Raw genomic sequence first — 15,500 nt, 5'->3', positions numbered from 1 at the left:
TCCAACTACTGGTCCTTCCTCTTTGCTCCCTACTTTTGCATTCCAGTCACCAGTAATGAGCAATACATCTTGATTGCATGTTTGATCGATTTCAGTAGCCTGGTAAATAAACTGTCGCAACTTCTGATATTCTAGATGCTCAGTATCAAATATACTTATAATTATAACAGGGTGTTTGGCCAAGGACTGTGTATTCCTCTTAAATTATTCCAGGTCCTTTTTACCCTCATGTCTGGGGCAGACAACCTGACAATTATTCCCACCTTCATATTCTTTTCAAAACATACCTTCTCAGGAAGAAATTCCCCGTTGTGATTTTAACAGAAATGTATAACCTTTCACTTTCTGTTCTAAGAATATGTTTTCTTTTGCAAAGCAGGTTCTCTTTAGAAAAGCCAATCATGTTTACTTAATTAGAACTTGAAGGTTTTAAAGGTTGGACCTACAGGCAAGAGGTCAGAATGCTAACATAACAGCAGGGGTTTAGTGGCTGTGAATATGTTTTTAAGTAAAATTCACTGGCCTCCCCTCCAATGGACTGCTTTTAGGGAGCATCACCCAGATTGCCATCTCAGAGGAGAGCATGGAAGAGGCAGGGTTGGAATGGAACTCGGCTCTCACTGCTGCTGTCACCATGGCCACAGAGGAGGGCATGAAGAAAGACTCGGAGGAAATTTCAGGTACATTCTTGTGAGACTCATAGCTTCATCCTCAATCTATCTTGTTGGATTTTGTGATACTTCTTACCATTATGCTTACTGGGCGGGCATAGAAGACCTCTTAAGTTTTTTGTGTTTTTTTTCATGTTTTATAGCTCTGGTAGTATAGTGGTTACGAATCGGGCTTCGAACCACAAGGTCAGCAGTTCGAAACTACCAGCTGTTCCGTGGGAGAAAGATGAGGCTTTCTGTTCCTGTAAAGATTTACAGCCTCGGAAACCCTGTACAGGGTCCCTATGAGTCGGAACCGACTCCACAGCACATAACAACAATTGTGAATTATATGATGTTTTACATGAGAGAACTTTAGTTTTACATTCATTCCATCGTATATCATCTCATTGCCATGGTTCCAATCCCCTCCATGCATCATCAACCGACCAAAGGGTATACCCTAGAAACCCGCCCCCTACACTCCCCCCATCCCCTATTCTTCAGGACCCAGTCCCTCTTCCTTTCTGGATCCAAAGTCCCCATCCACTTCATCACTCCACGTCATTGTCTCTGCCTCCGTCTCGGGCCTTGCTGCTTCTCTGGGTAGGGTCCTGCTCTCGGCTCTTCTCCGTTGATGGTCCCAGAGACCTCCACTCCTAGACTGGAGAGTTAATAACTCCCTTCCTTGCTACCAAACGTCTACCTTTACATTTCCAACCCTCACAATCAGTCCTGATAACAATCATTCACTATTGTATCACAAGTGACCCTTCTGCATTTCATTTCATTAGCTCCACCTAGACAGATTGGAGATTCTGCCTTCCTCCATGCCCCCTAGCTCTAGGTTCCCTCTTGAAACTCTTAAGTATTTTTGCTGGTTCTTCTCACACATATGAATACTCATTGTAGCTATAAACAGTGAAAATTGTAGGCATTTATTTTAATTCATGCAACAACCCTACAAACTCACATTTTATACATGAAGAAAGTGGGATCCAGAGAGTTTCATCAACTTGCATGAGACAGTCATACAACCAATATATGTGAGAGTCAAATTCAGCTGATTGACTTTATAGAAAACTTTTCAGGCTACCAATTTTCTCAGAAGTGGCCCAACAAAAAATCCTTTTAAACTGATATACTTTTAACATTGTAGAGAATGTGCCTGCTTCCTATATCACATCCCATGTTTACTCTCTGTCTTGTTTCTCCTTGTGTCAGAGGACACTTTGATGTTCTGGAAAGGAATAGCTGATGTAGGGCTGATGGAAGAGGTGGTCTGCAATATACAGAAGGAGATAGAGGAGCTACTCAGGGGAGTTCAGCAGCGACTCATCCAGGCACCATTCCAGGTCACAGGTAAGTGAACTAATAGTAACAGTATGGTCACTTATTGAACTTTCACAGGTGTAGTCAGGTTGTGTTAACTTCAAGACAACCCAGAAGTGAAGTTATTATTTCCCCATTTTACAGATAAGGCAATTAAGCCTCATAAAACTTAAGACTCATTCATATACTGAAAGTTGGTGAAATCCACCTAGTATTAGACTATTCTCATATCCTAACAGTTAAAGGCTTCCAGAACTGCTGTGTGAACATTTAGCTGCTTTTGTATACTCTTAGTATGCTTGCTGCTGTGAAGGATATAAAAGGATATTCTAATCATCTAATATAACTGAGATTATTATAAGACCTCATAATGTATGTTCAGTGAGTTGTTTTGTTTTTAAGAATGCATGCTTGGAGTGGAAAAAAGGCAACTAATTCAGAAAGCCCCCTGGTTAAGAAAGGCCTCTCTAAGGAGGTTCCATTTGAGCAGAGACCTCAATAGATGAAGGATCTTTGCTTCCTCTGCCTAGAATGTTCCTTTTTCTAACTTGTTACCTGGGGTCATTGGTTAGTATGATAGTGGTAGACCTTAGAAGAAGTGATCAGATTTCGGATGTATTTTGAATGTGGAACTGATATGTCTTGCTGATGGAGTGGATGTAGGATGAAAGAGAAAGAACAAAATTCAGGATGATGTACATTTTTACCTGAGAAGTAGCAATTTCCTGAGCTAGAGACCATTTTTTGAGTAGAGGAACAGGTTTAGAGGGAAAATTAGAATTGGTCTTTTACTTACTAAATTGAGGTGCCTATGAGCTCTTCAAATAGAGACGTCACTCAGATGTAAGGATATTCCTGGAATGCAGGAAGGAGGTCAGAGATGGACAATACACATAGGAGTTGTCAGCATGCACATGCTATTTAAAACCACGAAACTGTGACTATAGAAGAGCGTAGAGGAAGAGGAATGTGTCCCAGTTAAAAAAATAATGACAGTAAATATTGATGACTCTTGTATAAAGGGGAACAAAGAAATAAATGCGAGTTCCTCTGTTTTTTACTTAAAATATGTTATTTGAAATTTTTGTAGCTGTGTTACAGGGTAAATAGTATCAATCATATTTGTTTCAGATGAGAAAATTGAAAAGTGAAATGACTTGCCCAAAAGGTCACACAGAAAGAAAATAGCAAAATTGAGGTTCAGACTTAGCTCTACCTAATAGTGACCATGCTTTGTAAACCTAAAACCAAAACCTATAACCAGATGTATGATTTTTTTCCCCTGAGTTATTAATTTATTTATTGGGAAGACTTACCATGATAAAATTAAATAAAATTTGTTAAGACATGTGATAAATCCTTATTTAAAATAAAAAAGATATGCAAAATTAAGAAAGTCCCATCATTTCTGGGTTGTTTCATATTTATGGGAAAGCACAACAGGAAGTTGGTGGTATGTTTCTGTTTTAAGTCAACAGGCATGTCTTTTGTTTTAAATAGATGCTGCTGTTCTCAACAATGTGGCACATACATTTGGCCTAATGGACACTGTCAAGAAGGTTCTAGACAACCGGAGAAACCAAATAGAGCAGGGAGAAGAGCAGTTTCTCTATACTCTGACAGGTGAGTGTAACTTACCACTCTTCTGAAGTGTATTTTGCAGATTTCCTTGGGTCTTGACAGTTTCCTATGACTTTCTGTGGACTGTGCTTTTTTAAAAAAATTAACATAGTATCAGATTTCGCTCTTTATGCTCAGCTTCAAGTGAGGTGGAATGGTGCCACATGGGTAAAGAAAGAAGCAGCCAAAACCAGTTTTCCTAGTGTATCTTTTTGAGGATTAAGTTGTCTGCTGGATTGTTCTATTAGTCTAGTTATGTCTGTGGTGTAAGAATCAAATTGAAATTGGACTTATTCTTTCTTTACATTTACTGATATTGACCTCTTGATGGATATAAATTTAGTACTTTCTCTCTTATTTGTGGTAATCAGAAATTATGAGAATATGGATGATTTAATTTTGTATCAAGTACTACTTTGTGTTAGTCTCCAAAATAGGTTTTAGAAATAAAAAATTGAATAAGGCAGACTCAGTCAAGAGAGAAGCAGATTTTTTTACTTTATCCAGTCTAGTTTTCATTTTGAAAACAATGTTGTGACTTGCCAGAGGCTACATAGTGGCAAAATGAGGACAAGACTCCAGCTTATTCTCCAATTCGTACATCCCTACAAAATCTGTCTTCTTTTCTATAGATTTGGAACGCCAATTGGAAGAACAAAAGAAGCAAGCGCAAGATCACAGACTGAAATCCCAGACAGTTCAAAATGTGGTACTGATGCCTGTGAGCACTCCTAAACCTCCAAAAAGGCCCCGGCTCCAGCGGCCAGCCTCTACTACTGTCCTGAGCCCTTCTCCTCCTGTCCAGCAGCCTCAGTTCACAGTCATCTCACCCATCACCATCACCCCAGTGGGCCAGTCATTTTCCATGGGGAATATTCCAGTGGCTACCCTCAGCCAGGGCTCTAGCCCTGTGACTGTCCACACACTGCCTTCTGGTCCTCAGCTCTTCCGCTATGCCACAGTGGTCTCTTCTGCCAAGACCAGCTCACCAGACACAGTGACCATCCACCCTTCTTCTAGCTTGGCACTGCTAAGCTCCACCGCCATGCAGGATGGGGGTACCCTGGGCAACATGGCAACCATGGTGAGCCCTGTGGAGCTGGTGGCCATGGAGTCTGGCCTGACCTCAGCAATCCAGGCTGTTGAAAGCACCGCAGAGGATGGGCAGACCATCATTGAGATTGATCCAGCCCCAGATCCAGAGGCTGACGATACTGAGGGCAAAGCAGTCATCTTGGAGACAGAGCTGAGGACTGAGGAGAAAGTTGTGGCTGAGATGGAAGACCACCAGCATCAAGTCCACAATGTGGAGATTGTGGTCTTGGAGGATTAATGGGGGATATTGGGCCAGGAGATATGTTTTTGTTTGGAATTTTAATTATGTTTATTTTTATCATTGTCCCACTCATTTCCACATAGGATCCTCCTCTTTTTATTTGTAAAGAAAAAATGTTACAATTGAAAATGTTGGTTCCCTCCCACCCACTCATTGAAAAATGGACAAAACAAACTGCCCATCCAGAAGTTGAGAGTAGGTTGCTTAATATCCTAATCCTTTTAGATGAAGAAAACTATTTCCTTTAGGGGAGGCATCAAGGCAACCATAAACCATGTCCAGAAAGCCAGGCTAGTCTGTCTGTGTACGCATGTGGTTTTATTTTTGTAAAGAGGCAGTGACCAAACTCTAGAATACAGATTTGACACTGGAAGACAACTCACATGTGGATACATACAGGTACTTCATTTTGTATCCTGAAAAGAACCCTCAGAAACCAGTGCAGAACTCTGAAACAAGGAAGTTGAACTCTGCTCTGAGGGAAAGGTGACGTACCAGCAGCAGCTTGAAAGGGAAGTGCTTTGACAAGGATGGGGCAGAGAAATGATTTTAACTTCCAGAAGTGCAGCTGATGCCTCTTAGCTCTCTGAAGGTTACCACCATAGGTGCCAGTTTTGAGGAGAAGCAGATGATGGATGACAGGTTAAATCTCCATGGAGCAATAGCAGTAGTAGCTTGTGGCTTTGCAGAAATAAAAATCCAGGGATGTCACACAGCTGGGTTTGGAATTCACCTTGGCTCAACCACCCCACCCCCCACTTTGTCAAAGCACTTACCCTCCTAACTTGGGATCAGTCCACTCATTTGCAGTCTATGAGATGTGGTATGAATTGCTCTTGCTCTTGGACTGTGCCTGTTGAGGGTGTGGGGCTCCAAGGCAATCCTTTACTTTGTATGACTCTGGGAGCATGGGAGTGCCTCATCTAGTTTGCGGGGGCACCTTTTTGGCTTTGGAACTAAAAGTGACCACTAGTTTGGTGCTTCTTTTTGTTCTGCCCTCTACCCCTCAAGGTTTTACTGGCATCGGTCTCCTGGATACAACCTTCTTCAGCTTTTTGACTGATTTGGAGAACAGTGACAGGTGCCCGCCTGCTTGCTTTCATCCCTGTTTAGATTCGTTTTTACCATTTATCCCGCAGATGGTTCTGTGAGATACTGAGCTCATTACAAACCTTAGGCTTGGCAGGAAAGACTCAACACCCCCAGCCTTTCCTGAAGCCCTGAGTCGAAGTCTCCTCTTGAGTGAGCTGGACTCCCTGGGAAAGAAGCACTGTCTGCATCATTACATTATAGGAAATTGACCAGGAATGTCAATAATAATATTTTTTGGGGGTATTGTTTTTGTTTTTGTTTTTAAGTCATTTGTATATTTAGAGCTGGGCCATTTTCGTGCTGTGAGTTCCCTCTCTAATCCTCTTCAGCGTTTGGGGCAAGAGTGGACCCTAATTTTTATTTCTATTTCATTGTTTATTGCACTAGGGAAAATATAGAGAAACTGCAGACAGTTTAAAAGAAAAATAGGTCAGAAAAGAAAGCACATACCTTAGGAGTGGGAGGACTTATTATTATTATTATTATTATTAAAAGCAAAACTTTGACCTGTATTTTATTTTTGTTTTTAAAGAAGGCACCTACCTGAAGCCATGTTTCTTCCAACTGAGGTTGGAAGCCCTGTCAAGCGATGAAAATTGCGTTCTGCCATCCCTCAGATGGCTGTATGTAGCCAGAGTAGCCCTCTAACTTGGGAGGGTTGATTTAAAAAGCCTTAAGGGTGAGATTTCTGAACCCCATACAGTTGTGGTTTTCAGCTTTAAAATTGGGGTTTTACTTTGCTTTTCAAAATATTAATAGGCTTAGCAGTCAGCTTAGAGTAAACCTTTGGCCCTTTATATATCTTAGTCATGGAAGAAGTAGCTTTTATTTTCGGCTTCTTTAGGTTTTCTGTTGGACATAAACAAAAATTCTAAGTCTGAAACTACTACTTGAACCAGAAAAGGCACATCTCTTCCCACTGAGGTTTTTAGGGATATTTTTCTCTTTCCCAGAGATGAAAGGATCAATTTGGGATAGGAGAGGAGCCCTCTAGAAAACCTCCACACTAGCTTCGGTTCCTTTCTTGCCTCTTATCAGAGCTGTTATTAAAGGTTTAAGGTAGTGTGAGCTTCGGGCTTCCAAAGTCAGAAGATCTCTTCCTTAACACAAGAGTCTGTTTACTTTCACTGTCTGAATATTCCAGCTGGTGAAAATACATGAGCTTTATTGTTTTACTGGTCTTCCAATAGCCTGTCCTTATTACTAGATGCTGTGACACCTGTGGTTGATTGTGGATTCCCACACGGCCCTTGTCCAGATGATCTCAGACATGCAAGCCATTGGTATGTGCACTAGCAGTTGCAATGAATCATTCCTCAAGCTGATTTGGCAGTAGCCATTTATCTTTCTATTCCCTTGGTAAATAAACATTATAAATACCATCTATGTGCCAGGCACTGGCAAGGAATTCATACTCCATAGATTCTCATCCTGGGGTTAAGAACTGTATTTCAATGTAATTGATTTCCTTTGTAATCCTACATGTTTTATTGTATGCATTGAAAACCATTATTCTGAGAATTGGTCTATAGGTCTTGGATAATTGCCAAAGGCATCAAACACTTAAGAACCCCTTCTCTAGTGAATGAAAGGCACTGAAACATCATAATGGACTAGGCACAGTGATAGAGCTCTGACTGGGAATTTGAGAACACCTAACCAGGCTTGGGTCAAATTATATGGCAATAGTTCCTGGAGAAGGCATATACCTTAACTGATTTTAGGGAGACCAGTTTGGGCTAATTTAGCCCTACTCCATCCTTATCAAGTAGTTGGGCTTATTTATTCAGGAGAAAGAAAACTCCGTAGTCTCTTGCTACTCCTGCGTACAGTGCCAGGCAGAGTGAGCAACACTGGCAGTCTTCTGAAAGTGTCCCATTTGAGTCATGTGATAACTTCTTGGAGATTTCATCAGATGGGACCCAGTGCTGAATCCTAGCTGGTAGTTAATGACATGTGTTTTTCGTAAAGGCCTCTCAGTCTACAACTGTGTTGTCTTGACCATGTCCCTGTTTGGTTCCACCTTGTTCTCAGTTTCCAGACCCCTTCTATCACACAAACACACAGTCCTGAAATACAAAATGGAGTAGATTTGAATATTCAAGATTCAGACTACTTTGAAGGTTTCTTTCATTCCTCTGTTCACATTAGAGAAGAAGGAATAATGTTAATTTAAATACCTTAGAAGTTAATATTCAGGTGGTTCTGATAACCTACAGTGGTGACATTTTATTCCATTTCATGAAAGACTCAAATCTGTATGGCGGGGAAGTGTTGGTATTGTTAACATTTGACTATAAAGCTAGTAAAAATTAAGTATGAAATGTGGAGTTACTAGTTCATTATGAGTTATAACTGATCCAGTTTTAGTAATATTATGGAGGTGGAAAGGACAATGGAAAGGTTGAATTCTGAAAATAGGCATGGGGCTGTGATTCACCTTGGGCAGTGTTCCTGATGAAATAGTTCTCTAAAATAAAACATCAGACACTAGGCTAAACGCTGCTTTTTCAGAAAACTTCTTGAATAATTGATCACTTTCTTGGGAGTGGGGCAGAGCTCTCACACATCTAGGATAACTTTACCCTACTAAATTCTCAGTCTATTATGCCACAATAACAACCAAGGTTTTTGCACTAGATGAGGGATTCCAGAATATTGGTTCTGCTAGATCTGGACTCTACCCCTGGGATTTCTGGGGTTTTTTTTGGCAAAACCTGATTTTGCTGAATTATTTCCTGGTTATTTTCCCAATCCTGAAACAACCTTTCTTTTCCTTGAGCCATATGCAGTTTGACCTCCTCTAGAAGATATTCTTATTGTGTGTACCATCTACTTAGCTTCAACTCATGGTGGCCCTGGAGTCTGCTGTAGTGCTGTAGGATAAACACTGAACTGCTAACTACAAGGTCGGTGGTTCAAACTACCAGCCAGTCCTCAGAAACCCTATCATCACTATGGATCAAAACTGACTCGACAGCACTTAGAGAAGGTATTTTCTCTTGTGGAGTGGCTGGTGGGCTCTAACCACCCAGCTCTTTGTTAGCAGCCAAGCACTTAGCCAGTATGCCATTGGAGCTTCTAGAAGATATTGAAAACCCATGTGGTCAAGTCCATTCCAATTCAGTGTTCCTGCAGGACAGTAGACCTATAAGATTTCTAAGATTAAATCTTCATGGAAGCAGACTATCACATCTTTCTCCCATGGAGTGCCTGGTGGGCTCGAACCACATACCTTTTGGTTTCAAAACACTTTAACCACTGCACTACCAGGGATCCTTGGATCCTACATTCTGCCATGTCAGTATCTCAACTTCTGAGACAATCACTTTTCAGCTTAAGGTACCTCCATGACTCCAACCTCAGCATATGTATATAAAGTACAATCAGTCTTCTCTCCTGAAACAGCCTTCCCAACTCCACTAATCACCTGGGATGTGCTTGTGCAATAACTAGGTAAGTCCCCTATAACACACAGATTCTTAAACATCTTTGATACTTGACTGATTCTATACCTATGATCCATGGCCCATGCTAAGATACCTCATTTTATAGATAAATTATTCCAACCCAGTATGATTCCTACAGCCCCACAACTACCTGAAATTTCTGTTACATCTTGTGAACTTCTCTAAATAACTCCTGATGTCCTCTCAATCTAAAGTAGACCACACTTAACTTTGAAACTGCTTTCTAGATTCTCTCCTCATCCATCTATGTTGTGTAAGTGGACCTCTACAGACACATATGGTTTGGAATATGGGATCCATGGATTTCTTCTTTTTGAGTTTGGGAATGACAATAGGTTTGTATTGCATATTATAAGGGTAAATGGGAGACTGGTTAAGGATCTACAGGAAAATACGGGTTCCACACTGGGTTTGGAGCTGCTCTGATGAGAGCGCACACAGTATACGAGGACTACTGTAACAAAATACCACAAACTGGGTAGCTTATAAAAGTAGAAATTGTCACACAGCTCTGGAAGCTAGCAGTTAAAATTTGGGGTATTTGGAGGACCATGTTCTCTTACAAGGTTCTAAGGAAAGAGCCTTTTGTGTCACAACTTCTGGCAGCCCAGTTCTTTGGCATTCACAGCATATTCCTCTTGTCACATGGTCTTCCCTTTTTCCATGTAAGGACATCACTCAGATTGAATTGGGACGCACCCTATTCCAGTATGACTTCATGTTAACTGATAACATCTTCAAAGATCCTATTTAAACAAGGTCACCTTCATAGGTAATTGGTAGGACTTCAACAAATTTTTTTGGGGGGGAATGGACTCAATCCATAATGAGGTTTACATGAGTTTCAAGTGGAATTTTAATAAAACTTTCTCTGCTGTTTTCTGAAAGTAGTCTATACATTGTAGAGCAAACAAACAGCTTACAATTTTGATTCCTCCTGATGTCTTGCTTTGTTTGCCTCATAGTTCTGTTTTACTTTGTTTTTGATTTTTGTTAAAATATGCCATGCATACAGATTGTTGTTGTTGTTAGGTGCCATTGAGTCAGTACCAACTCACAGCGAAGCTATACACAGCAGAATAAAACACCGCCCAATCCTGGGCCAACCTCACTACTGTTGCCACACTTGAGTCCATCGATGCTGCCACTTTGCCAATCCATCACATTGGGGGTCTTCCTCTTTTTCTCTGACCCTCCACCTTACCAAACATGATGTCCATCTCCAGCGACTGGTCCCTTCTGGCAATATGTCCGAAGTATGAGAGACGAAGTTTGGCCATCTTGGCTTCCAAGGAGTACACTGGCTGCACTTCTTCCAAAACAGATCTATTAGTTCTTTTGGCAGCCCATGGAACTTTAAATATTTTCCTCCAACACCATGACTCAAAAGCATCAATTCTTCTATGGTCTTCCTTATTCACTGTCTAGCTTTCACATGCATATGAGGTTATTGAAATTACCATGGCTTCAGTCAGGTGCACCTTAGTCCTCAAGCTGACATCTTTGCTCTTCAACACTTTAAAAATGTCCTATGCAGCAGATTTGCCTAAGGCAATATGTCCTTTGATTTCTTGACTACTGCTTCCATGAGTGTTGATAGTTGATCCAAGAAGAATGAAGTCCTTAACAACTTAAATCTTTTCTCCATTGATAAGAATGTTGTTTATTGGTCCAGTGGTGAGGATTTTTGTTTTCTTTACATTGAGATATAATCCATACCGAAGGCTGTGCTCTTTGATCTTCATCAGTAAATATTTTAAGTCCTCTTCACTTTTAGCAAGCAAGGTTTTATCATCTGCATATCACAGGTTGTTAATCAGCCATCCTCCAATCCTAATGCCACGTTTTTCTTCATATAACTCAGCCTCTCAGATTATTTTCTCAGCATACAGGTTGAATAAGTATTGTGAAAGAGTACTACCTTTCTTAATTTTAAACCATTCAGTGTTCCCATGTTCTGTTCAAACAACTGCCTCTTGGTCCATGTACAGCTTCCTCATGAGCACAATTAAGTGTTCCGGAATACTCATACTTCACAATGTTGTCCATAGCTTGTCATGATCCGCACAATCGAAAGCCTTTGTGTAATCAATGAAGCGCAAAACATCTTTCTGATATTCTCTGCTTTTTCAGCCAAGATCCATCGGACATCAGCTATGATAACCCTCATTCCACAGCCTCTTCTGAACCCGGCTTGCACCTCTGGAAGTTCTCTGTCAATATATGCTTGCAGCCATTTCTGTATTACCTTTAACAAAACTTTACTTGCATGCGATATCAAAGATATTGTCTGATGATTTCCGCATTCCTTTGGGTCACTTCTCTTTGGAATGGGCACAAATACAGATCTCTTCCAATCAGTCGGCCAGATAGTTGTTTTCCAAATTTCTTGGCTGAGATGAGTGAGTGACTCCTGTGCCGCCTCCGCCTCACTTTCTTGAAAGATTTCAATTTTTATTCCATCAATTCCTGGTGTCTTGTTCTTTCCCAATCCCTTCAATGCATCTTGGACTTCCTCCTTCAGTATCATTGGCTCTTGATCATATGTACCTCTTGAAACAGTTGAACATTAACCATTTCCTTTTGGTACAGTGACTCTGTGTATTCCTTTCATCTTCTCTTGATACTTTCTGCATCATTCAATAATTTGCCCAGAGAATCTTTCAATAACAAAAGTCGAGGCTTGAATTTTTTCTTCAGTTCCCCCAGCTTGAGAAATTCTGAGCATGTTCTTCCATTTTGGTTTTCTGATACCAGGTCTTGGCACATTTTGTTGTAATATTTGGCTTTATCTTCTCGAGCTGACCTTTGAAATTTTCTGTTCAATTCTTGTACCTCCTCATTTCTTCCATTTGTTTTAGCATCTCTACGCTGGAAAGCAAGTTTCAGTGTCTCTTCTGACATCCATTTTGACCTTTTCCTTCTTTCTTGTCTTCTTAATGACTTTTTGTTTTCTTCATGTATGATGTTCTTGATGTCATCCCACAACTCTTCTGGTCTTCAGTCTTTAGTGTTTAATGTATCAAATCTGTTCTTCAGATGATCTCTAAATTCAGGTGGGATATATTCAAGGTCATATTTTGGCTCTTGTGGACTTGTTTTTATTTTCTTCAGCTTCAGTTTGAATTTGCATACGAGTAATTGATGGTCTGTTTCACAGTCTGCCCCTGGCCTTGTTTTGACTAATGATATGGAGCTTTTCCATCTTCTCTTTCCACAGATGTAGTCAATTTGATTTCTATGTATTCCATCTGGTGAAGTTCATGGGTATAGTCATCTCTTATGCTGTCTAAAGAAGGTAATTAAAATGAACAAATCATTGATTTTGCAGTATTCTATCATGAGATCTCCAGCATCATTTCTATCACCAAGACCATATTTTCCAACTACTGATCCTTCCTCTTTGCTTCTAATCTTTGCATTCCAATCACCAGTAATGTTCAATACATCTTGATTGCATGTCTGATCAATTTCAGATTGAAGAAGTTGGCAGAATTCTTCTATTTCATCCTTACTTGCTTTAGTGGTTGGTGCGTAAATTTGAATAATAGTGGTGTTAACTGGGCTTCCCTGTAGGTGCATAGATATTGTCCTATCACAGCTTTGTACCTTATGACTGATCTGGATATGTTCTTTTTGACAATGAGTGCAACACCATTTGTCTTCAATTTGTCATTGCCGGCATAGTTAACCATGTGGTTGTCAGATTCAAAATGGCCAATACCAGTCCATTTCAGCTCACTAACGCCTAAGATATCGATGTTTATGCGTTCCATTTCATTTTTGACAACTTCCAGTTTTCCCAGATTCATGCTTTGTAGATTCCATGTTCCGATTTTCAGTGGATATTTACAGCTGTTTCTCTTCCTTTTGATTTATGCCCCATCAGCAAATGAAGGTCCTGCAGGCTTTTCTCCCATGGGCTTTACTCCATTCGTGTCATCATGGTCAACTCTACTCTGAGGAGGCAGCTCTTCCGCAGCCGCATTTTGAGTGGCTTCCAACCTGAGGGACTCATTTTCCGGCACAGTGTTTCTCTGCTATTCATAAGGTTTTCAGTGACTAAATATCAAAAGTAGTTCCTCACTCCTTCATCCTAGTCTGTCTTCGTCTGGAAGCTCATCTGAAACCTGTCCACCATGGGTGACCCTGCCGGTGTTTAAAATACCGGCGGCATAACTTCCAGAATCATAGCAACTCACAAGCCACCACAGTATGACAAACTGACAGACGAGTGGTTTTTAGGTGAGGTGCCGTCAAATCAGTTCCAACTCGTAGCAACACTACACACAACAGAACAAAACACTACCCGGTCCTGCGCCATCCTCACAATTGTTATGTTTGAACCCATTTTTGCTGCCACTTTATCAATCCATCTTGTTAGGGTGACTTCCTCTTTTTCCCTGATCCTCCACTTCACACTGGTAGTGTGGTGGATTATGAGTTGGACTACTAGCCACAAGATCAGCAGTTTGAATCTATCAGCCACTTCATGGGAGAAAAACGAGGCTTTTTGCTCTCATAAAGATTTACAGCATCTGAAACCTTACATAAAGGGTCACTGTGAGTCAGAACTGACACCTCAGCATACCACCACCACAGGAAAGTGTATATGCCATAACGTACAACTTGATACAAGTAACAACCTGAACATACTCATGGAAACATACAGCTTGGACTCTTTTGTGATTTTTTTTCCCATTTTTTTTTTTTCAACAATGTTTGTGAAATTCATCCACAATGTTGTGTAAAGTTGCATTTGGTTCCTTGTCATTGCTGTAGAGAAGATGTAATTGTGTCACAACTGACCCGTTCTACTACTGATGGGTAGTTACATGGATTCCAGTTTGGAATTATTACAAGTAGTGCCACTATGAAGCTTCTTTGTAATGTTTTTGGAAGAACATATATATATATTTATGCCTATACAGTTTTAAACATGAAGACACTTCATATGAAAAAGTCCAGATAAGTTTTTTTTTAAATAAAAAAAAATCAGATCTGACTGGATCCCCATTTCCTCATAGTAACACTTGCCTGGAATTTAGGCATGACTTAGATGGAGCATACCTTCTAATTCATCACAAATCCTGCCATTCCCTTTTCCAAACCCAGACCAACTTATTTTCGTAGGCTTTTTAAAAGTTCAGTGACCTCTTATGACATCATCAGCCAACTCTTCTGCCAGATAACTGCAAGGCTATTTCCTCACTTCCTCTTGTCTCTATTCATGTATCACATTATTAGAAAGGACTTCCTTTGTCACCCTATATAAAATAGCAACTTCTCCCTGCACTCTGCTTCTGTTTTCCTTTGCTTTATTTTTTTGTTTTATTTATCAGCTGACACACATTTCTTTTCTCCCCCGCTTGAATGGAAGCTCCATAAAAGCAGGGACTTTTCTTGTCTCTCTGCTGATATTTCTATAGTTTCTGAAACAGTGCCTGGCGTGTAGTAGGCATTTGATAGATATTTGTTGCATGAACAACATACTACTACTAGCTACTAATCAGTACTTGCTGAAAGATAGCTATGTGCCAAACACTGTTCATATGTACAGTGCTTAGAATGTGTATTTTTGCTTGTTATTCAGTGTCATCAAGTTGGTTCCAACTCATAGCGACCCTGCATAGGGTTTTCGAGGAATGGCTGATGAGCTTGAACCACTGACCTTGCAATTCAAAGTGACCTTGCAGTCTAGCGCATTAACCCTAGGTGCTATACCAGGACTCCTAGAATATGTATATCTAATTATCTAATCTATCTATCTTCATATGTATGTTGTTGTTGTTAGGTGCCATCGAGTCGGCACCGACTCATAGTGACTTTATGCACAGTATAATAAAACGTTTTCCGATCCTGGGCCAACCTCACTACTGTTGCCACACTTGAGTCCATCGATGCTGCCACCTGGCCAATCCATCTCGTTGGGGGTCTTCCTCTTTTTCTCTGACCCTCTATCTTACCAAGCATGATATCCTTCTCCAGCGACTGCTCTCT

At 40.5% G+C, this 15,500-nt stretch overlaps 1 protein-coding gene across 2 annotated transcripts in view; it reads left to right on the top strand.

Annotated features, from left to right (window-relative positions):
* Nucleotides 1-5,037, top strand: part of GMEB1 (glucocorticoid modulatory element binding protein 1) — a 46,210-nt gene extending 41,173 nt beyond the window's left edge. The window contains exons 6-9 of one of the 2 annotated variants that reach the window (XM_006862213.1): nt 549-680; nt 1,875-2,012; nt 3,483-3,605; nt 4,235-5,037. In XM_006862213.1, the coding sequence (XP_006862275.1) occupies nt 549-680; nt 1,875-2,012; nt 3,483-3,605; nt 4,235-4,935 (1,094 nt within the window). In that variant the 3' untranslated portion in view covers nt 4,936-5,037. The remainder of the gene's footprint in view (nt 1-548; nt 681-1,874; nt 2,013-3,482; nt 3,606-4,234) is intronic. The other variant, XM_006862212.1, reaches the window with a different exon arrangement.
* Nucleotides 5,038-15,500: the final 10,463 nt, after the last annotated feature.

Source organism: Chrysochloris asiatica, unplaced genomic scaffold (assembly GCF_000296735.1).
Source record: "Chrysochloris asiatica unplaced genomic scaffold, ChrAsi1.0 scaffold00047, whole genome shotgun sequence".
Classification (NCBI taxonomy): Eukaryota; Metazoa; Chordata; class Mammalia; order Afrosoricida; family Chrysochloridae; genus Chrysochloris; species Chrysochloris asiatica.
Note: the sequence above shows the minus strand (reverse complement) of the source record. Positions and strands in the feature narration are given on the sequence as shown.